Source organism: Pogona vitticeps, chromosome 3, assembly GCF_051106095.1.
Source record: "Pogona vitticeps strain Pit_001003342236 chromosome 3, PviZW2.1, whole genome shotgun sequence".
NCBI lineage: Eukaryota > Metazoa > Chordata > Lepidosauria > Squamata > Agamidae > Pogona > Pogona vitticeps.
Genome location: NC_135785.1, coordinates 7,078,590 through 7,101,685, shown reverse-complemented (window position 1 = coordinate 7,101,685; position 23,096 = coordinate 7,078,590). Strand labels below are relative to the sequence as shown.

The following is a 23,096-nucleotide window of genomic DNA, read 5'->3' as shown; positions in this document are numbered from 1 at the left end:
TCCCGTGTTCCAGTCCATCACTGTAGCAACTCTCTGACTGGGTGGTGAACGTGTGTGACTGACTGACTGGGATTCTGCCTCCCTTCCAAAGACAAAAATTCATTGCTTCACCCATCCTGTCTCTTCTGCAGAGCAAGTAAGGTAAAGGTAAAGGTTCCCCTTGACAATTTTTGTCCAGTCGTGTTCGACTCTAGGGGGCGGTGCTCATCCCCGTTTCCAAGCCATAGAGCCAGCGTTTGTCCAAAGACAATCTTCCGTGGTCACATGGCCAGTGCAACTTAGACACGGAACGCTGTTACCTTCCCACCGAGGTGGTCCCTATTTATCTACTCGCATTTTTGCATGCTTTCGAACCACTAGGTTGGCGGGAGCTGGGACAAGCGACAGGCGCTCACTCTGTTGCGTGGATTTGATCTTACGACTGCTTGGTCTTCTGACCCTGCAGCACAGAGGCTTCTGCGGTTTAGCCCACAGCGCCACCACGTCCCCTCTCCCACCACGTCCCCTTTAGCAAGTACTAAACATCTTTTACTTTCTCCTTCCTGACACAGGTTTGGTGTTCGGTGCGCACCCCCGAGAGCTCGCACGAGGGCCTGGTGACGGACCCCCACAGCCCTGACAAGTTCCGCGTCATCGGCACCCTCAGCAACTCTCAGGACTTTTTAGAGCATTTTAACTGTCCCGTCGGCTCCGCCATGAACCCTGGGAAGCCCTGCGAAGTGTGGTAAAGAGAGGAAGGGAGGCTGGCCTTTGGCAGAGGTTCTGTACATACATAAAATACAAGGGCCCCCTGCACAATCTAGCCCGCAGGAGCAAAGCTGAACCCTGGCAGCCCACTCCCTCGGAAGCAGCCCATGATCTCACCTTCTCAGCTTGGCTCGGTGCAGGTTCCTTCACCTTTGACACCTGGAAGGAAAGGGAGCTTGCCCGGCATTCCCTGCCAAGCCCACTTCATGAGACCAAGAGGGGGCGAAAGCACAGTGTCGTTCGTTTTTGCTAACCACATCCCTCCTCCCTCCACGGGCCCCAAGAGGAACCTCCAGCTCCACTCCTTCTGCTTTTGTTTCCTGTCTTCAGCTGCCCCGGAAAAAAGGCTCTCCCAGATCCACCTGGGTGGTCTGCGCCCCTGACGTCTCAGCATGTCCATTCCACTTATTTAAAAAAAAAAATCAGCCACAGATGTGGCTCAGTCTTTACCATTTCTGATGGAATAGGTCTTGGGAACCACCTGAAAGAGGAGCGCCATGAGCACTGGGGCTAAGTGAACCATTTGGTGGGGCCACAGCTATAGATGCTTAGCACAGCAGTTGCCCTTATAAGAAAGACTGGTGGGCTGTACAATCCAAAGAGCCCCGGTGCATCTGAGCAAACCCATCCAGTTCTGCATACGATTTCCAGCAAGCCAGCTTTCCTGTTAACTTCCAGGAAGCTTACAAGCTGAGCACAAAGGCATCTAGCTGCTCTTTTCTGCAATCAGTTATTTAGATGTATGTTGCCACTGATCATGGAGGCACTATTTAGTTAACTGCCATTGGTAGATCTAGCTTCCTTAAACTAACCCTTCCTTCCTTCCTCTTCCATCTTCTCCTTCCTTCCTTCCTTCCTTCCTTCCTTCCTTCCTTCCTTCCTTCCTTCCTTCCTTCCTTCCTTCCTTCCTTCCTTCCTTCCTTCCTTCCTTCCTCTTCCATTTTATCCTTCCTCTCCCATCTTCTTCTTCCTTCCTTCCTTCTTTCCTTCCTTCCATTTTCTCCTTCCTTCCTCTCCCATCTTCTTCTTCCTTCCTTCCTACCTACCTTCCTTCCTCTGCCATCTTCTCCTTCCTTCCTTCTTTCCTTCCATTTTCTCCTTCCTTCCTTCCTCTCTTCTTCCTTCCTTCCTTCCTTCCTTCCTTCCTTCCTTCCTTCCTTCCTTCCTTCCTTCCTTCCTTCCTTCCTTCCTTCCTTCCTCTCATCTTCTTCCTTCCTTCCTTCCTTCCTTCCTTCCTTCCTTCCTTCCTTCCTTCCTTCCTTCCTTCCTTCCTTCCTTCCTTCCTTCCTTCCTTCCTTCCTCTTCTATTTTCTCTTTCTTTCCTCTCCCATCTTCTCCTTCCTTCCTTCTGCTCTCTTTCTCTTTTTCTTCCTTTCAAAAAAGTCGTATCAGCTAGCAGCCATTAGAATCCCCTGCACCATACAGGCGTTGGTGTGTAGCTGAGATATGGGTGCTTCCGCTCACAGTGTCTCCTCATGCCAGGCTGCGACAGGTTACAAAGAAGTTGGCTGTATATTCTCCTATCAGTCAAGGATCCAAAGAAGCATGATGGCTCTGGGGTAGGCCCTATCATTCTTCTTCTGCCAGCTTAGAAGACAGAGTCACCTCATTGGTATGGTATTACACAACAGCAAAGGAAAATGCCACACAGATGCGCATGCACACACACACACACACACAAACACACACACAACACCAACCACTGTGGAAAGACAAAAGGTCCTTCAAGCTAGCATTGCACCTACCAAGCTTCCCTCTACTTTTATCTCCTTTCATAAGGGGAGTTCTTTGCCTCTGCCATTCAGTCCCCGAGCTAGTACCGAACACCCTATTGAAAGCACATGGGTCGCACAGCAGCTGGACCTTAGGAGCCTCCAGTTCCAGGAGAGATGGGGATAGAAGGAGCCACGGATTGGTTTGCTTCCATGGCCTTTCCTTTAACCTTTTCCCAGGCTCCCCATCAATTCCAAACTAGCTTGGCTTAGAAATTCTCAAACTTGCTCCCCTCTACTGAGCTTGGTGGGAACTAGTGCCTTGGATTTAGTATGTGAGTGTACGTATGTGTGTTCTGGGGTGGGGTGGGAGGGAAAGGGATGGTGTTGGTGTATTTAATTATTAAAAGCTGTTTCTGCTTAGTCGTTTCAAAGTGTGCTTCAAATGCGTTGTGTGATCCTTATAAGAAAACGAAGAGAAAAGCGAAATCTGAGAATAGAAGCACTGCCTTCAGTCCTTAGCAAAACAAGCCAGAAACCAGGCATGGGGTTGTGTGGGCTGTAGTGTGCAGTAAGTGGCTTGCGAATGGCAGGCATAGCAGCAAATGCTCACTTAAGCCTAGTAAAGGTAGCAGTCTTCTGGCCTATATCCTTTCAGACCACAAATAGGGGCTAACAGAGTCGGAGGATGCCTGTATAAGTAGTTTGATTCTGAGATTTATAGTCCAAGAAAGTAACTTCTTTTTTTAAAAAAAACATTAATTTTTCAATTTACCTACATTTAATTGTGTTTGTTAAACATCATGCTACATGGATTGCTTACGATCATTTGTTCTTTGCATCTTGGTGTCTTCTCAGTTGTCTCTTCAAAATCTATGCTTTTTTTTTAAACATTTAAACCGTTCATGTGTGTGTTTTAGAATACAATATTGGGTACTTTTATACAAATTTTCTTTTTATAATTGTTTAGCCATTTCTATCTCCACATTTTCTATCATGTCTGTATCAACATTATAACTAGTATATATTCATTAAGTACTATTTGTTTTGCCCCATCCTTATATCTAACTTCAATTTACCTTAAAAGCCACCATGTTATGCCTTTACCCTGATTCAGATTAGGCATCCTTCAGTCTCGAGAGACTATGGTCATGTGCTCTGTATGGAGGACTTGGAACAGCGTCTCGTGTGGCTGAGAAGGCAATTCGAGAGTGACAGTCCCTTCCACACTGAAGACAAATACAATCTGTCCTCTGTCCAGCTCCCTGATTTTGCTGGTTTCGGGCCGGCCTCTTTGCCTCGGCCTGCTGGGCAAGGGTCTCTTCAAAGTGGGAATGCTCAGATATCAGGGCTTCCCATCTGTGGAGGTCCATTCCTAAGGCCTTGGATCCCGCTTGTAGATCTCCTTGTTTTGCAGCTGTGGTCTCCCTCTGGAGTGATTTCCCTGCACTAATTCTCCATACAGGAGACTTTTTAGAATCCAACCATCAACCATTCTCATGACATGCCCGAGCCAACGTAGACGTCGCTGTTTCAGTAATGTATACATGCTAATTAATGATCCCTTATTTCAGTTTAATCCCCCTTTTTACAAGTCCAGATGTTAAGTATATACAGTACATGCTTTCAGCAATGTGGCCACCTTAATATTTTCCCCTTTTTCATCTTTTCTAAGTGATTCCATCTCTTATTTGTATTTTCCCAATTCTTGTTTCTATCTCCCTAAATATTCTGCCGTCCCTTATGTAATCTGAAAGCATTTTGTACACTTGATCAATCTCCAATAGATCTTTATGCATTCAATCTAACTCCAATAGGACTTCAAGGCTATTTTTAATTAATGCTGCTGATTTCCACCCCTTATCTTCCCTCAACACAGCTAAGATTATCCTCAGCTCTCCTGAGCGTCCTGCTCTGATTTCCTCCAGTCCTTCTTTTCATTGGCATACATCATTCTTCACCTTCACATTTCTTTGTTCAGTGTTTTCTGTATTTTCTTGAATATCATCCTTTAGTTGTTTCATGAACGATTGTGTGTCTTGGTTCTGGGATCTCGCTATTTCTAAGATTGTTTGTAGGGTAGATTTTGTTTCCTCCCAAAAATCTCCTTGTTGTGACATTATGTCCTTAGATGCCAGATACTTGTATTTCAAGTGTCCCATTCACTCCATGTTTTTATTAGGCTTTCCAAAGTTAATTGTATGTTTTAGTCAGTTCTCAGAAGAAGAAGAAACCGGAAAGACAAAACAAGGGTTTCAAATCAGGTTTCTAGGCTTTTTCAAGGTCATGTTTCTGGGCTATTTGCCAACACTGTTGGCACTGTTGACATTACTGAGCGTTGTTTGCAAAAACAATTTCAGGAAGATGATTTCTTAAGTTTAGCACCAAAGTAATACAGAATTTCTTTCCTTGCAATATAATTAAGTGTTTTATTAATGTCCAATTTATTTTCTTTGCTTCTCCATGTGTCTCTTTCCCCTGCTCCAGATCCACCCCTGCTTAATTTAGAGTTGGGGCCCAGAGACCCTCTCTTTTTTTCCCTGTTAGAGGGATTATTTCATCCAGGGATAGTTATAGAATAGTATAATTAAGATTTTGTATCTCACCCTGTATTAATGACGATGTTTAATTTGGCTAGTCTATCGCTTCTTCATTTGCCAGCTGCCGACGACTGGCAAGCGGGCTTATTCAGTTTCTTGTTTCCACCCGCTGGTTGATTGGGGAGTTTCCTGGATCAAACGTGGGTAACCGCCGCCCCCTCACATGATCAACAGGCTTCTCCCCCATTTCACCATCTCTTCGGGGTGGTTTTACCCCCCGGGGGGGTCCCAAACAGTTCGGAATTCAGCCTAGGAGACAGAAATCCGTCCTCCTCCTGCTGTCTCATCGCAGAGAAGTCAAGCCAGAAGTCAGAAAGTAACTTCTTTAAGCGCTCTTTTATCTGAGATATCCTGGCATTGTAAAGAAATATAGCTTGGAAAAATTATTTCTTGGACTACAGCTCCCAAAATTGCCCATCCAGCGTGGCTACTGGCTATGAAGAGGACTTAGGAGTCCAAAAAAAGGTAACTTTTCAAAGCAGTGGAACCAAATGACTCAGTGTGCTACCGGACTGTAGCACTTAAATCACTCTCTGGGCAGTTTACAATTTAATTATGGAGGCTACACATTGCACAGACACACCCACCCAGCGAGCTGGGTACTCAGGTTTACTGATCTATTAAGGATGGAAGGCTGAGTCAACCTTGAGCCAGCTATCTGAGCCCATCGGGATCAAACTCAGATTGTGAGCAGAGTCCACAAGGTTCCTGTAGATTAAGATGTCTTTGACAGTGTTCATTTCACCGGGGATAACCTGAGAGAGATGGTGTGGTAGATAGTATTGGACTTCAATGCAGCCCTACAAACACAGTTCACATTTCTGGATCTGTGACAGCACAGTGGAATGTTTTAGCGCTCATCCTAACTCCCCTTTGCTATAAAGTGAAGGCCATGTATCCCTGAAACTGACAATCTTCAGCCTTTCCTGATCTGGAACTAGAGATGGGCATGAACAGGTTCGTCCTAGTTCGTCAAGGCGGCAGCCCAGCCACTGCTGCTCCCCTCCACTGCTGCCTCTGACTCAATTGACCGCTCGCCAGGCCGAGGCCTGCTTGCTTTTTCCACCTTTTCAACTGATCTTCCAGTCCCGGCAAGAGCTCCGACTTCTCTGCTCCGCCCTCTTGGCTGATCTCCCAATCAGAGAAAAGAGGCAGGGCAGAGAAGTCTGTGCTCCTTCTCGTGACTGGGGGATTAGCCAAGGAGGTGGGAAAAGCAAGCAATCTGGGCCTGATGAGTGGCTGATCTGCGGAGGAGAGCAGCAGCACCTGTGCTGCCACCTTGACGAACCGGTTCGTGCCCATCTCCATCTGGAACCTTTAGTCTCAACAAATATTGGGAGGGGGCATTTCTTAATGCACTGCTTATCCACCTTTACTGGGGCTGCAACGGTGGCTGACTCCACAGCTGAGAATTATTGAAATGGCAAAATAAGACGACGATAACTCTGCCTATTTCCTGTGCAAGCGTACCGAAGAACCAGTCACATTTATTGTGCAATAATATGTGAGAATGAATCCCACTCATTTCTCAGGGGCTGAGGCAATGTGCTCCACAAAGCTCAGCTGCAGAGAGAATGTGAGCCAAGGGGCACTTTAGAAAGATGTTTCCCTGGGTAGTCTTCCTGTTCCATTCACATAATTTTACACCATCACCAAGTTGTAATTCTCCAGTGGATGTCTTCCCCTCCATTCTCCTCCAGCCTTTCTGATTACTGCAGAATTAGAAAAAAAAGGGGGGGGGGAGGAACCAGTGTTTCTCAACCCCACCCACCCCCCAGAAAGTTGCAAAGTGTTTTCCGAGGTCTTGTGGGTCTTGTATCTGTTGTAGCCCTTGTTAAATAATTTATTCCTTGCTCTTTCAGAGCAGGATAATAAAGTTAGTGTGCACCTGTATTTATGAGAAACAGCTCTCCATGTGGAAGCACACTTCCAGGCAACTTGTGCAGATGAACCCCCACAGCATAATCTAGAAACATAACCACACTTAGTGGAGATCACTCTGAGGTAGGCTTGTCCAAGATTATTATCTGCATGCATTTAAGACGGTCAGGCTGGATTTAGAAAAGAGGACCATGTTGGGGAAAATCAGGAAAGCAGAAAAAGACGACCAAACACGAGGCAGTTTAATTTGCAAGGAAGGACACGAGGCTTTTCTGTCTGGGAGACCGGAGTTGGGTGGTTCTCAAGGTGGGCACCTTTTCACTCCTTCCACGTGGATGGGCAGCAGGATGAAACCACCACCTTTAAGACGTATTGGGGGGAGGGGGCAGATGGGCGGCCCTGAAGCCTCCATGGTTAAAAAACAACCCATGTTTCCCATGCCTGGAAGCCTCCAGGGGTTCTGGTTTAAACCGCCCAAATCTTCCCAGCAAGGCTCCTGCTAGGTGCGATGGGCTTTGTAGTCCACAGGGGCCCAGCGGGAAACGATTCACTAGGGAAGCATTTCCCGGGCGCCCGAAGAGCTCCCCACCCCTCCCGTAGGCGCAAAGAGTGCTGGGAGTCGTAGTCCCGGAGGCCAAGGGAGGCCCGTGGCGGCGTGCTGTCGGTCTGAGCCGCGACGGACTTCATTTCCCACGCACCATCGCGGCGGGGACCACGTGTTGGAGCCTCCGCGAGGTCCCGAACGCGTAACTTTAGTTCCGCGGCGGAAGAAGGTGTGTGTTTCCTGGGGGGGGGGGGGAACAAGCGATGAGGATCACAAACGTGGCGTGGTAACTGTTGCGAAGGGGGGGTGAGTGTCTCATTTCACTGTCTTGTTACCCCTAGGCTCCAATTCCGGCCCCTGAGCCCTGAAAGGCACGGGATGCTAAGACCGAGGTCCCTCTGAGCATATGCAGAGCGTCGCTGGTTGGTTGCTTATTTAGTCATTTGTTTCGGCGCTTGGGAGTGTTCCCTTTCCCCCCTCTTTTGGACTACAATTCCCAGAATCACATGCTGGCTGGGGGGATTCTGGGAATTGTAGTCCCCAAAAGTCAGGCCTGGGAGCTGAGATTGATTGTATGGTATATTTCTAAGGCCCCTCACCCACCCCACCCTGGCACACACTTCTTGGCTCCCACGAGCACGCCTCGCCCCTTCATCCTTACGACAGCCCTGTGGAGTAGACCAGGTTGCAAGTGGGCTTGAGGAGCAAGGCCCCTGCCTAGAAAACCAGCCCTCAGAGGCCTGCCGTGGCATCTCATGGCCCGCCTCACTTCCCCCCCAGCAGGCTGGCTTGTCTGAATACAAAATATGTGTATGTGTGTATAGTTTTGATTGTATAATTATTATGTTTACTGTCTTGTTTGCAGTAAACGTGTAAACTTGATGTTCTTGGACTTCAACTCCCAGAAATCCTGGCCAGTAGAGGTGGTGGTGAAGGCTTCTGGGAGTTGTAGTCCAAGAAGATCTGGAGGCCCAAGGTTGGGGACCAGTGGTATATAAAGCAAATATGTGCACCACATACCAGTGCGGTGTAGTGAACAGGGTGTTGGACTAGAATGCAGGAGGCTTGCGTTCAAATCCCTGCTCAGCTAGGGAAACTCACTGAGGGAGTGGAACTGGTAAAGCCATTCCTTAAATACCTCTCTTACCTTGAAAACCCTATTAGGGTCACTATAGGTCTGTCCTGACTTAATGGCACATAATAACAACAACAACCTGGGGTAACCCAGTGTGGTGGAGTAGATGGTGGCAGACTAGGGTTCTGGAGAACAGAGTTCGAATCCCCATTTAGCCATGGAAACTTACTGAGGGAGATGGTGTGGAACTGGCGAAACCACTCATTAAATGTTCTTGTTTAGTCGTGTCCAACTCTTCATGACCCCACGGACCGGAGCACGGCAGGCCCTCCTGTCCTACACTGCCTCCCGGAGTTTGGTCAAATTCATGTTGGTCGCTTCGGTGACACTCTCCAACCTTCTCGTCCTCTGTCGTCCCGTTCTTCTCTTGCCTTCACACTTTCCCAACATCAGGGGCTTTTCCAGGGAGATTTCTCTTCTCATGAGATGGCCAAAGTCTTGGAGCCTCAGCTTCTGGATCTGTCCTTCCAGTGAGCACTCAGGGTTGATTTCCTTCAGAATGGATAGGTTTGTTCTCCTTGCAATCCAGGGGACTCTCAAGAGCCTCCTCCAGCACCACAATTCAAAAGGTCTCTGACTCTCATACATACATAGAAACAAAACCAAGTGGCTCAACTTGTTTCCAGAAGAACAGCCAGATGACTAGGAGGACGTCGACTCCTGTGGAGGTGTGGAAATCTCCGATTCCATCCTCCAGGAGGTTTGCTCCGATATTCTTCCTGGGGAAAAATTGGTTGGTGTTTCATCTTCTCATTTTGGATTATTACACCCAAGGGGGTGAGGCCATTGGGATTTTGAACCACAACTTCAGAAATTCAGGTTCAGATCCCTAGAGCCCCTTGCTGGCTAACCATCATCCTCTTTCAGCCTGATTTAACTTGCAGAGTTTTTAGGAGGCTAAAGAGAGGAAGGGCATATTCTTGTAAACCACTGTGACCTTCCTGGAGGAAAAGTGAGACATAACAAACAAAAACAAGGCTCTTCATGCCAATATGATGAAGCGTTTTAAAAGTGCAATTTATCTGCCTTGTTTATAAGCGCCTGTGTTTTCCCGTCACTGCCAACTTCCCAAGGAAGTTGAAAATCAGAATAGATCCACAATTTCTTTGATTGGTAGTCTTAGGAGTAGCTTTCCATCTGATAGACCTCAGTGGTGCCTGGTTCACTGTGCCAAAAGAATTTTGACTTTCTAAGCTATGATATTAAAGGGAAGGCTGTTTAATGCCAGGCTGGTATCAACTTGAAATTAAAGGGCACACCAAATGGTCACATGAAACAAAGCTCTGGGCATAAAGCAATCTGGACTCAATCAGCCCTTGCATGATTTTTGCTGCTGAATTTAAAAAAAAATCAGTACCTTGGGCCTGCATGATCATCCCTTGTCACCATCTGGCTTTCTGCATAAGCACTTCTTGTCCTGTATGGTTGGCGCCCATCTTTCGGCCACCGTCCTCAAAGTGGTTACTGAGTGGTGAGACATTTCATCATTCCTGCGTTCCTCTTCATCTGCTTCTGCTTTTCTTGCAGTCACAGCAAAGACGTTCTGATGGATGCTTGGCCCCTCACGCCGGGGGAGCTCATCTGCTTGGGATCGAGCCTGGCTTTCTCTGGCCTTTTCTATTACCTGCACAGGAAGAAGGCCAAAGTGGTGGCCAAGATTCAGGTATGCGGATGTACAGCTTGTCTCTCACTATTTTGGGGGGAGAGAACACCGCATAGGAATACAATAGGACCTCTGTATTCACAGGGAAACGGTTCCCAACCCTCCTGTGGATGCTGAAAATGTGGATTATAGAGAACACTGCAGTGGTGCCTCGCTTTACGATCACTCCGCTTAACGATGAAACTGCATTACGACGAACTTTTTGCAATCGCTTTTGCAATCGCTTTACAATGTTTCCTATGGGGGAATTTCACGTTGCGATGATCGGTTCCCTGCTTCGGGAACCGATTCTTCGCAAAACGACGACTTTCGGACAGCTGATTGGTGGTTTCAAAATGGCCGCCGGGTAAACAAAATGCCCCCCCGCTGTTTTCTGGGACGGATTCCTCGCTGCACAGGCAGCGAAAATGGCCGCCCTATGGAGGATCTTCACTGGACGGTGAGTTTCCAGCCTATCGGAATGCATTAAACGGGTTTTAATGCGTTTCTATGAGCTTTTTAATTTTGCTTTATGACATTTTCGTTCTACAGCAATTTCGCTGGAACGAATTAACGTAATGCGAGGCACCACTGTATTTTAATAGCAGTGATCTCTGGCTCTCTCTAGTGGCCGGTTCTTCTAATGATGCTGTGGAAATATATTTCTCTAGGAGTTTTCTTTTAATATTTTTAATATTTTCGGACCGTGAATAAGTGAATCAGTGATTCTGTGAATCGGGATCCTATTGTCGTTTAATAGTTACAAAACACATTGCAAGTGTTATTATGGGGATGCAGATTATTTTGGCAAGATTTCTGGATGGGGCACATAATGTTGCACAAATTTGTGTTAGCCTGTCTTGAAGTATCTCGTTTGAAGCTGGTTGTCTGCAAGACTGTCTTCTCCATTATTGACTCATTTCATCCCTGAGGTCATCTAGATGGGCCCTCTTGATGGTGTCAACATGCCCAGGAGATTTCCTCCACAGTTCCTCAAGAGCAGGGAACTTCATGTGGTGACACCCATTACCGTATTTGGATTTCTCAACATTCTGATGCGAGACACGCTACACGAATTCTTATTTTAGTCAAATAGGTAAATTTGGCTGAAAGATTGCTCTGTGTAGTAAATCACACAACAGGAGGCCTGTTGAATCAATGGGGATTTGGTGAGACGACTTCTCTGTGTGTTCCATTGATTCAAATGGGCCAAATCTAATGGCGCCTTCCTCTGCTAAAGTAAATTGCAGTTAGAGTAGGCCCATTTTGGGACTTATGGAGGAGTTCACTCACCAAATCCCCATTGATTCAATGGGCTACGCTAGTGTGATTTACTATGCTAAGCAATAGATTTTGGCCATTGTAAAATTCCCTGGTATTGCAAGCTTTCACCTGGTGTAGTTCAGCTTTGTCCCCCTTTCACCTTACTTTTTAAATACATTACTACTAGCTGGCTGGATATCTCAGTGGATTAGGTCCCTGACTGCACAGCCAGATGTTGGAAGTTTGATTCCCCCACTGGGGCCTCTTCAGAAAAGAATTAGCCTGCGTGGCCTTGGGTAAGCTGCATAGGGTGCCCAGGGTGCCCCCTAGAGGAATGGAAAGGTAAAGTACTTCTAAGTATTCTCTACTGGAAATTAGTCACCATAAATCAAAATTAACTTCACAGCACATGATGAGGAGGGTGGTGGTACTTCTGGTTGCTTTTATATATATCTTCGTGTAGAAGTATTGTTTTCAATATGCATAAAATGTTAAATAACAACGTTCACAGGACTTTGCATGCTGTCTTGAAAGTGCTCCCAACAAGTCTGAAAGATACACCAGTATTATTTGACTCCATCTTGTCGCTGGGGAGTGCCAAAAGATGAAATACACAGAATCTCCTTGTATATACAGACCTGTGCATGTCCCTCATGAACAACCACTGGGATTGGGGTGTGCATGGCACTGTGGTTGCCATATGTTGCCAAGTCACCTCCGACTTACGGCGACCCTATTCATGAACAACCACCACCATGTCCTGCGTTCAGCAGCCCTGCTCAGCCATTAGGGGGAGGGAGCCTATGCAATGAAACTGATTGCTGTTAGATTTACGATCCCCAAGAAGAAGCATCGCTTCACGCAACCAGTAATTAAGCACAGGTTTTAGAAAGTCATGGTTCCTCTTGTCTACCTTAAACCAAACTGTCCATTGCTATTGGGAGTCCCAGGGCAGTCCCAGGGTTCATGGAGGGCCAGTAACTTTGGCGACTTCCGAAACAGTTGTGCCCAGAGTGAGAATCTTTTGACCTAGACTACAGCTCCCAGCATCCTTCCTCTTCGGCTGTGTGGGCGAAGGCGGAAGGGAGTTTCCATCCAAGAACAACTCTGTGTGTGTGTGTGTGTGTGCGTGCGTGTGCGCGAGCACATCCATCCATCCGTATCCCTCCCATCCTTTTTTTAAACGCATCAGTAGAAGAGGAGGCATTTATGAATGGCTGTTAGTCAAGTAACGTCGTGTCCAGAGTAACAGATGTGAGGTGTTGAGGAGGAGCCGCTGCCACCTTGGCTGTAGGTGGTGGTTGCTTCATTAGTGAGCATTCATAGAATCATGGAGTTGGAAGGGACCTCTAAGGCCATCGAGTCCAGTCCCCTGCTGAGGGCAGGAATGCCAGTCAAAGGAGATCTGCCAGGGGGTTGTCTAACCAGCCTAATTCAGGCTGACTTCCATTCCTGTGATGGAGTGGAATTGACTAAGGCTAGCTGGTGAAATTGCAAGGTGGGGAAGATTTGAACTCAGGATTTCACAGTTCCTCTAGTTCCGGTGGTTTCTTTTATTCTGTCTCTTCTCTTTTGTCCCTCCCTCTCCCTCGCTGCATAGGAGGCTCCCAAGCTTCAGGTCAGCGACGATCTGTGTGTCATTCTCTCTGCCACGGGGAGCAGTTGCCTGCGCTACGTTGCCATTGAAGGTAAGGATTCCTGCAAGACGGATCTCGTCTGGGTTTTTTAAATGGCCGGCAGCCGTCCACCGCACTGCAGCCCTTTCCCGATGCGTTCCGCATTCTCCCCTCTCACCCATCCTACTCCTCAAAAGCCCCACTTTCTTCCCCCTTCAGGAGTGGTGCAGCCTGCTGAGGCGCCTCTGACCAGCCCGTACCACAAGGAACTGCAGGGTGTGATCGAGAGACTGGTGCTGAAGGAGCATCGCCTGATCTGGAACAGCCTGGCCCGGAGCTGGTGAGCCAAGGGCAAGCGGCCATTCCCGGTTCTGCCCGGAGGGGCTGGGTGCCACCTCCAGCAAGGCTAAGGGCCCTTGGATTTTCCATGGGTGCTCCTCCCTGCATTAGGGATTAACACTGGCCTACAGTAGAAAAATAGTGTCCCCATAAAAGAGGCTGGTTTGTGCTCTTCTGGTTCCCGTGGGCTGGGGGAGGGAGGTTTAGGACAGACCTCTGCTCCTTAGCCCAAGCGCCAAAAGGGGACAGGCTTAGGAAAAAGTTTGAAGGCACAACACCAAACACTCCCTGAATGAGGCCAGTCTGGCTGTGTAAGTTGATAAAAAGGGAAACCGCCTTTATCCGCTCTAATAGAGCACTGTTCTCCGGAAGAAGAAGCAACGGATTGAAAAAAAGGATGGACAGATGGATAGATTAGATAGATATATTGATTAGATTGGATGGATGGATGGATGGATGGATGGATGGATGGATGGATGGATGGATGGATGGATGGATGGATGGATGGATGGATGGATGGATGGATGGATGGATCATCATCATGTGCCATGGAGTCAATTCTGACATGGTGACCATTCCCCGGATTTTTTAGGTGAAGAATACACAGCAGTGGCTGACCATTCTTTTCTTCTGGGGGGTGCCCTGGGACTGTGCAGCTTTTGCCCAAGGCTACACAGTCTGGCTGTACTCCCAGGAGGCACAGAGGGGGAATCGAACTCCCAACCTCTGGCTTTGCAGCCAGAAACCTAAACCACTGAACCAGCCAGGTAGATAGATAGATGATAGAATGATAGAGAAGCAGAGGTGGGGTGGGATTGTAGAGACAGTCCGGGAGCAACTTTTTCCTTTCTTGTTCAAGGCTAGGGTCTTTCTTTGAAATATTAAACACCACCCATGATCCTGTGCCTGGAGACTCAGCCCCCACCAGATGTGTCAGGTGACAACTTCCACCATCCCCCTGTGGCACAACCGTAGTGTCATGGTCGTTGTTGTCCAGTGCATTGGAAGAGCATCAGGCTGCGCAAAACTGATCTTCCACAAGGGTGGGAGCCATCCAGTTCTTGAGCCCCCTTGAGCTTGCTTTGTGGAGCAGAGCAAGCCAGATGGGTAAAACGCTGCTAAATGTGTCTATTGTGCATTGTCCGTATAGTGTATCATATTTTCCTTAGCAAGGTTTGCTGTTCGCTCGCCTTGTGGGATCCACTTTGTGGGACAGAGGTTGAACCTCCCTGAAAGCAGATCCTCTGAGCGCTCTCCTTCTGTTCCAGGACCGACAGCGAACGGGTGGTGCTGGAGCAAGTGCACACGGTCCCATTTGTCCTGACGTCCCCCAGCAGCCACGCAGTGGGGCAGGTGAGTGTGGATTCGCCCCTTGATGCGGTCGAGCTGCCCCTGGAGACTGTGTATGAGCGCTTCCAGCAGACCTCACACGGCTTCAGGGACCTGCTAAGTCACTACCTGAGCGGCGAGAAGCCCAAGGGCTTTTTGGAGACAGAGGAGATGCTCCTCGTGGGGAGCAGCCTCACCGGAATCGGCGAGCTGGCCCTGCGCCCCGATGGCTCCCTCCACCTCCAGCCTCCGACCGACGGCTCGGCCTACTTCCTGTGTCTCGGGGACTGGCAGACGCTGTTGGCTGACCTCCGGTCCGCGAGCAGCTTCTGGAAGTGGGCGGCCCTCTTGTGCGGCTTGGCTTCTGCCGCCGTCGTCCTGCACGCCCTCTGCCGAGCCTACCAGCATCGCAAGTTGAAGCGGGAGCAGGAGGCGCAGCGGCGAGAATACGAGAGCTTGTTGCGCCACAACCTCAGCCCCCTGGATCCAGCAGAAGAGCCCCCCGAAAACAGCTGCATCATTTGCCTTACCAATCTCCGGGAGTGCGTCCTTCTGCCCTGCGGCCATGTCTGCTGCTGCTTCCGTTGCTTCCAAGCCTTGCCCAACCGGTCCTGCCCCATCTGCAGGGGCCACATAGACCGGGTGGTTCCCCTCTATCAGGCCTAAGGGGACAGATCCACCTCAGTAACCTGCATGTGTTCACCAGACTCCACCAGCATGGCATGCGAGTGTTTGAACAGAAGAAGCGTGCAGTTCGATGAACCTCCTTCACACATGCTCTACCTCTTGGCTTCGGTGAGTAGAGTCCACCGGTGTGCGATCTGTTCATGTCCCTCACCCTGACCACCACGTGGGTAGGTCCACAGCGGATGGCACAATGACGCTTGCCTGAGCCATCCTCTCCCTTCTCCTGGACTTAAAGCAGTGTGGAAGAGCTTGTGAGTTGTTTTGAGTTGTGTTGTGTTGGACATCCTGCCGAGGAGGTGAGAAGGGCTCCCAAACCACCCGGGAGAAAGATTGTACAGAGAAAGAAGTGGAAGGGGAGGCAGCCTGGACGCCCATATATTTGCTCTGCCAACTGCTGTGGGTCAAACGAGACCTGGAATTGGCCAGAAATGGCAGAAAATCCACAACAGGGAAGGCCTGAACTTGTCCTTCCAGATTTGATTTCTTGGGGTGTTTTGAAAATAAGGTTGCAACACACCTCATGCAGATAGATAAATATATATTTGTAGTAGCTTTGTTTCCTGGGCTGAAGTTTTCTCAGAACTGCGCTTTGGGGCTGTGTATTGCTCCTAGGCCATTTTTGGACCACTGCTGCAGTAGGGGTTAAAGATCTTCACTCCCAACCTATGTTTCCTACCTTAGGCCTTCTGGAATCTGGGCAAAGTCCCCTTCTTAGCTAGTAACTTCTCCAAGCCAACCTGATCGCTCCCTTTAGACTCTGAGAAAAACAAGGTTCTCAAAAGTGGAAAGCAACACGTTGTGGCTTAATACTCTACAAGGGCTGCCTCTTTTCGTATTGTGCTGTAACTTGGGAGTTAGTTTTCACAGGTATTTTTACAGGTGGCTGTTTTTGTTTGGACCAGGTCCAGTTTGATATCAATGCTGGCAGGGAGCACTTGGGTACTGGTGACGGGGCAGGCTGTAGGGCAGTGGTTCCCAATCTTGGTTCCCCAGATGTTCCTGGGCTGCAACTCCCAGAAGCCTTCCACTACGAACTGTGATGGCTGGGCATTTTAGTCCAAGAACCTCTGGGGTCCCAAGTTTGGGAACCACTGGTGTAAGATGATGGCGGGCATGTATCCTTATCTGAAGCTTTTCCACGTTGCACCTGCCATGTGGAATGGCATCCAAGCTGCCTCAACACAGAGGCTGTAATGAAAACTGCCCTGTATGGGTCCTTCGGGAGATGACCAGTATGGATATCCTGGAGGCACGCCTGCTCTTCCTGGCAACTCTGGATGAAGTGTGCTGTTTGTACCCTACCAGGTCTACTTGAGTCGATTATCAGTGTCATTCTGCCACTGAAGTCGGAGAAGGCCCTTTGCCTTGAGCGAGCCCATCACTAAATGGCAAGTGCTGTATACACGCACATCACTGGCTCATCCTTGTTGCTCATCCTGGATTTTTTCAGATTTCTTCCTTATAGGAGCACTAATTCAGGAGCAGACCACATGTGACCCTTGAGATGCTCTTGGACTACAGCTCCCATCAGCCCTAGCCAGCATAGCCAATAATGAAGGATGATGGAGCGACAGCACGACATTTGGAACAAAGGTTGGAAAAATTCCTTTGCTGGACAACAGTTCCCTGAATCCTTCCCCTGCCTGCCCCCCCCAGCGGGCATGTGTTGATTCTGGGAGTTGTAGTCCAGGAATATAGCTTTCCCAGACTTTGGTCCAGAGACCCGCTTATTTCTCACTCTTGCATCAGAGACAGAGTGTCAATCAAGCCATGGCAGCAGGATATTCAGCACCTCCATCTGATGCTTTTTGGATAAAACTGGCCTCCGTCCTCTGGCTTTTCCAAGGGATTATTGGCATTGAACTCTGAATAAGCCGTGGAGACTTCCTCATTCTGTCCCAGACTGTTTTTGCTGATGAACGGGGTCAATGGGTTTGTCTCTGGGATTGAGCTGAACATTGGATCGGCACTTGGTAGAACTGCTTTGCAGAGTATGTGGAACTGAGACTTATTATGGATTAAATTGACAAATCCACCCAAGCCTGCCTTGCCTCTTTAATCTAAAGACCAACAGAACAGATGTTCGGGAGAGGGAGGGCGGACAGGTGAAGCGGAAGGGAAATGCACCTTATCTTTAAAACACAACAAACAAGCAGAGTGAAGTGCAAAGTCCGGTCCCCAGTGAACCTCAGAGGGGTTTTTGCTGCTGCTGCTGCTGCTGAAATGCAAGACCCCCCTAGCAAATGGAAATGGGGGGGGGGGGAAGAGTCTGAATCCAGGAAAACTCCAGGTGTATCTTATTTTATTTGTATTATATATTTCATCTTGTGCCTTCTTCCAAGTACAAGACTAAGGCGGCTTACAGAATGGTTGAAACACAGACTCTGCTCCAACGGTAATAAAATAATGTATTAAAGCTCAAAGAACTGCAGCGTTAGAAGACGTGATGGCGATTGAAAAGTCCACTGAAAAGAAAATAAAGGTGAAAAGTGCAGACCAGCCTTGCCTCCTGTGGAAGGGAGTTCCGCCATCTGGGGAAAGCCATTGAAAAAGGCTTTTCTCAGGTCTTCATCAGATGTGCATTTGGTGGGACAGAGAGAGGGGCCATCACTGAAGGCTTTGAATGGGAGGCCTGTAGGGAGATAAAAGTGTCCTTCAGAGAGCCGGGACTCTTAATTGTGCAGGACTCTAATGACAGCAACAGAAACAGATCCTGAAGTCAAGGCCCACCTGCTCTGGTGACCTGCTTAAGTCCTGCTCACATCTAAGCGTTTTCTGTTTTGTCTGCCACAATTGGAAGAGTGCCTTCATCTGTTCCAGCCAAGCTATATATGCCTTTCCAGAGACTCGACCCATTGGCGTGGGTCTGGTGCCCGCACTTCGGAAAGGTGTTGGCTGGGGAAATCTTAAGAGGTGCAGCCTGAGAAAAGTGCAATCTCTGGATGTATTACTCCACTTGCACTTCCACTGTCATGAATATTTCTCTCCTTGCCCCCACCATCTTGGGAAAGTTGTGAATAATTCCATACAATGCTGTATGGCATGAAAAAGGTGGCCTTCCTCACCAGATACCTTGTAAGGCACAGATGGAAGGACAGATCTTGAAGCTGAGCTTTCAATACTTTGGCCCTCTCATGAGAAGATATCCTGGAAAAGACCCTGATGTTGGGAAAGTGTGAATAAAAGAGGAGAAGGGGACGACAGAGGATGAGATGGTTGGACAGGATCATCGAAGCAAGCGACATGACTTTGACCAAACTCTGGGAGGCAGTGGAAGACAGGAGGGCCTGGCGTGCTCTGGTCTATGGGGTCACCAAGAGTCGGACACGATTAAACAACAGCAAGGCACAGATGTGAGCCTAAGAACATCTACTCATCAATGCTCATGATCCTTCTAGACCAAAAATGGGGAACCTATGACACTCCATATGCTGTTGGACTTCCAACTCCCATCATTGTCTTTATTGTTAGTTGTGCCGCTTGGAAGTGACAGAAATTATAGTAAAGGGGCATCTGGAGACCCACACATTCTCCCTGTCCCTTCCCTAGACAAGAGTGACAGATACAACTAGATTCAAGAGGAAGTTGGACAACCCTCTGTCAGACCTGCTTTGATTTGAATTCCTGCCTTGAGCAGGGGGTTGGACTAAATGGCCTTAAATAGAATGGCCTCTATGATTCAATGATGCTGCAGTGCTTGCTTGTCAAGTAACTCTTTGTCTCCAGACCTCTTGGGGAGCAAGAACTCTGCCGTTCTATTTGTTTACCAAAACATCTGTTACTCCAGAGGACAGGTGGGCATGGCATTGTTTCTAGATGAAACTTGCTGTGGTCTTAAATCCATTTCCTAGTCCTGTTTATAGCTGACCCACTGAATCACTGGGATTTATACAAGGGATGGTTTAACATTCAGCACTTGTTTCCATGAGCCTTGTCTACTTGAGACTGAGAACACTGCCCTCCCTGATTAGCTGTGGAACCTTTAAGAACAGAGAATCGTAGAAGGGTGAAGCTGGAAGGGGCCCCAAGACTCCTCACCTCCAATGCTTCTCCTCACCCCCAATGCTTCATTAAAGCAGAAGTCCCACAGATAAAGCATTCCTGGCAGTTGTTGTCCAAGCTTTCTTTAAAAACCTCCAATGAAGAAAATTTCGCCACTTTTCAAGGTAGTCTCTTCCACTGCAAAAGAACTCTTACTGACAGGAAATTCTTCCTAATATTTAACTGAAATAGTATTTCCCCCCTCTAACAGATCCATTTATTTCCTACATTCTGGAGCTGCAGAATACAAGCTTGCTCCCTCTTCTGTGTGACAGTCCTTTGATATTTGAAGATGACCGTCATATCACATCTCAGTCTTCTCAAGCTGAAACATACCCAGCTCTCTCAACTTTTCCTCATGATGAGGAACTGGTTGGGTACAGCCCATCAGTAGTGTCTGCTAGCTCTCACATTTTACTAGCATGGCAACAAGAATATTGTGAGGGACCTTCTCAGAAGCCTTGCTGAAATGAAGGTATACTACATCTACAGCATTCCCATAATCTACTAATCTAGTGATTCCATTTTTAAAAAGATACTGCCTCCTGAAGCATTTGCGGTCCCTCTCAGTTTAGTGTCATGTACCATCCCGCTGTGCCTTCATCCAGGTCATTTATAAAGATGTTGAATGGCACCTAAACATGTCACATCCCTCCTGGTGAGGATCCACTGGGGAGCACTCTTCAGGGATTGGTCTGTCAAACCAGCTACAGATTCACTGAGCAGGAGTTATGTATATAGAAACAAAAGTTAACACATCCATCTCTTTGAAAATGTTTGATTTTGGTTTGCTCAGCTTTTCAGACTGCCAGGACAACCCAGGCCCAAAGCTGGCACTATAAGAAAGGTTCCAAGCGAGTCTTTGGTTCAGTTTTCAAATTCATTTGGCCCTAGCTGTTCACAAGAAAGAAAAAAAAAACACACACACACAGCAACAACAACACCTGGTACACGGCTGACTCAGCAAGGCTTCTTAGCTTTGCCTTGAACTGGCGCCTGCTGCAGCTCAAACAAGCCACCCTCCTCCAGAGAACAACAGAGAAAGGGGCGGGCAAGTTAAACTAGGGGTATGCCAATTTACCTAATTATTCCCATTGTAGATGCCGAGATTTTGTTTTTAAAACACACATTTCCCACTCGGTGGGATCCAGTGGGCAGGAAGAGGCAGGGTGCCAGCCTTCTTAATCAAAGGGTACCTTGGAGGGGCAAATGTAAAGAGATGAATTGTGTAAAAAGAGACTTTGCTACATTCACGCTTTCTCAAATGAGTGTATCAATGGATACGCTTTCTTGGTGTATAAGCCATTTCATCATAGGTTCAGGATTAAATACAGGAAATATGATTGCCATTGGGGTATTTCACAGTGAACTCAGAGGGAAAGGAAATGCATAAACGCATACTGGGATTAAGGAGCAGATGGAACAGCAGGCATAATAGGGACACCCAATGTGTGGCCTTCCAGATGATGCTGGACTTCTCATGTTAGATGGACTGGCTGGGGATGATCAGAGTCTCAGCCCTGGAAATGCACACATTCTTCTTCCTTCATTATATGCCTCAAATGGGAGCCACAGGGCTCCAGAGCATTTCAGAAATGCTGGCTTCAGCACACAGCATGGGAAGGGGTTCTTATTTCAGGGATGTGTGTGCATTGGTTTGGTGGTGGAAACAAAGCAGTTTATCTCATCACTTTTAGCTAATACTAGCAGTCTTAATTTTCATACAAATATATCCGTAGGGCCTTGTGTGCCGTTGGCAAGATAGATATAATAATAATAATTGTTTAGGCATCCTTCAGTCTCGAAAGACTATGGTATCGTGCTCTGTATGGAGGACTTGGAACAGTGTCTAGTGTGGCTGAGAAGGCCAATTCGAGAGTGACAATCCCTTCCACACTGGAGACAAATACAATCCGTCCCCTGTCCAGCTCCCTGGTTTGGCTAGTTTCGGGACTGCCTCCTTGCCTTGGCCTGCTGGACAAGGGTCTCTTCAAATTGGGAGATGCTGTGATGCACCACCTGCCTTCAGGCTGAACGCTCACAGGTCGTTTCCCATCTGTTGGGGTCCATTCCTAAGGCCTTCAGATCCCTCTTGCAGATCTCCTTGTATTGCAGCTGTGGTCTCCCTCTGGGACACTTTCCCTGCATTAATTCTCCATACAGGAGATCCTTTGGAATCCGACCGTCAACCATTCTCTCGACATGTCCGAGCCAATGTAGACATCGCTGTTCCAGTAATGTATACATGCTAAAAATTCCATTTAAACATAATAATAACCATGTGCCATCGAGACAATTCTGACTTATGGAGACCCTTTTCAGGGTTTTCTAGGTAGAGAGTACTCAGAAGTGGTCTATGGTTCCCATCTTCTGGAATCATCCTGAGATTGTGCAGCTGGCCCAAGGCCACACAGGCTGGCTCTTGTGAGATGCAGAGTGGGGGATTGAACTCCCAACCTCGGGCTCTACAGCCAGATACGTAAGCCACTGAGCTATTCAGCTAGCTCTAAGACAAAACCATCTACCTTATTTTCAATGAAACCAAGCACATTTGCAATGCTGTATGTCAATAACAAACTGTCTTCCATTGTTCATGCCTTCTTAGCTCAAAACAGCACCATCCGTACACAAGAGCCAAGCTCCATGACTCATGCCAATGACAATGCCACCAATTCTTTTTAGAAATAAAAATGCCAGCAGAGAGGGGGGGGAATCATGTTTTCTTATGCTCCAGAGATCTAAAATGTTGATTTGTTGAGGGGAAGCTTAACAAAGCTGCTTCTTTGCACAACAAGTCCCATCATCCCCCAGCCAGGCATAACCAGCGGTGATTCTGAGAGATTCTGAGACTTCTCATCCCAAAAGTTAACCTGGTGGCACTTCTGGGTGTGCGGTCGTCCAGAAATGGGATCTGGAAAAAAGAACTCCAGTGGACGGGCTTGTTGGGGGATTCTGGGTATTGTAGTTTCAAAGGTAAAAATTTCAAACTTGGAGAGGGTAGAAAAGTGAAGTGGAATGAAGTATTCTAGGAATAAGCACGCCTGGCTCGGACTCTTAATTAGGAGTGTTTCACACGACAACCGTTTTGTTTGTGGTACTGCTTGCATAATTTAATTGCCAGAGAGATGCTTGGTTACTTCATGGTAGCAATATATATACAGTATATGTATAAAAGAATACTTCAGGACAGGAGCTGCTGGTAGATTTCTAGGCGGGCACGACTAAACGACTAAATAACAACAAAGTAGTGATTGTGTTATTTTTTCTAAAACCACCTCTAGGGTGTGTGTTAGGTTAAAGGAGAAATCAGCTGGCATGAGTGGGGTGGCCATGGGGCTATTCTTAAGGCTTAAGTGGGGCAGCCCCTCACTAGCCTCAATGGATCGGGATTAAATGCTTTTCAACCCCATTTCAAGTCATCAATCAAAGGGCTTAATTTTCACCCGACAGAGGAGTGGGCCACTCGAAGACGGACATCCCATGTGGCTTATATATTATTTATTTGTGTGACAAGGCTGAAAAAGCCAGGCGACAACTTTTTGACTTCCGAGCCAGTACCA

The 23,096-nt window shown here is 47.7% G+C and overlaps 2 protein-coding genes across 5 annotated transcripts in view; both read left to right on the top strand.

Moving 5' to 3' along the window:
* Positions 1-1,960, top strand: part of ECE2 (endothelin converting enzyme 2) — a 61,049-nt gene extending 59,089 nt beyond the window's left edge. For both annotated transcript variants that reach the window (XM_072996292.2, XM_072996291.2), the window contains one exon: positions 552-1,960. In XM_072996292.2, coding sequence (XP_072852393.2) covers positions 552-728 — 177 coding nt within the window. In that variant the 3' untranslated portion in view covers positions 729-1,960. The remainder of the gene's footprint in view (positions 1-551) is intronic.
* A 5,600-nt stretch (positions 1,961-7,560) lies between these two features.
* Positions 7,561-22,783, top strand: LOC110091602 (mitochondrial ubiquitin ligase activator of nfkb 1-A). 3 transcript variants are annotated; one of them, XM_020815775.3, is made up of 5 exons: positions 7,561-7,713; positions 10,147-10,282; positions 13,125-13,212; positions 13,360-13,480; positions 14,748-22,783. In XM_020815775.3, exons 2-5 carry the CDS (start codon positions 10,166-10,168, stop codon positions 15,472-15,474), a joined length of 1,053 nt encoding a protein of 350 aa, XP_020671434.3. In that variant the 5' UTR covers positions 7,561-7,713; positions 10,147-10,165; the 3' UTR covers positions 15,475-22,783. The 3 variants fall into 3 exon arrangements, with proteins under 3 accessions (XP_020671434.3, XP_072852394.2, XP_078245884.1); XM_072996293.2 differs by having other exon boundaries at positions 7,573-7,790; XM_078389758.1 differs by lacking the exon at positions 7,561-7,713 and adding an exon at positions 7,841-7,906.
* Positions 22,784-23,096: the final 313 nt, after the last annotated feature.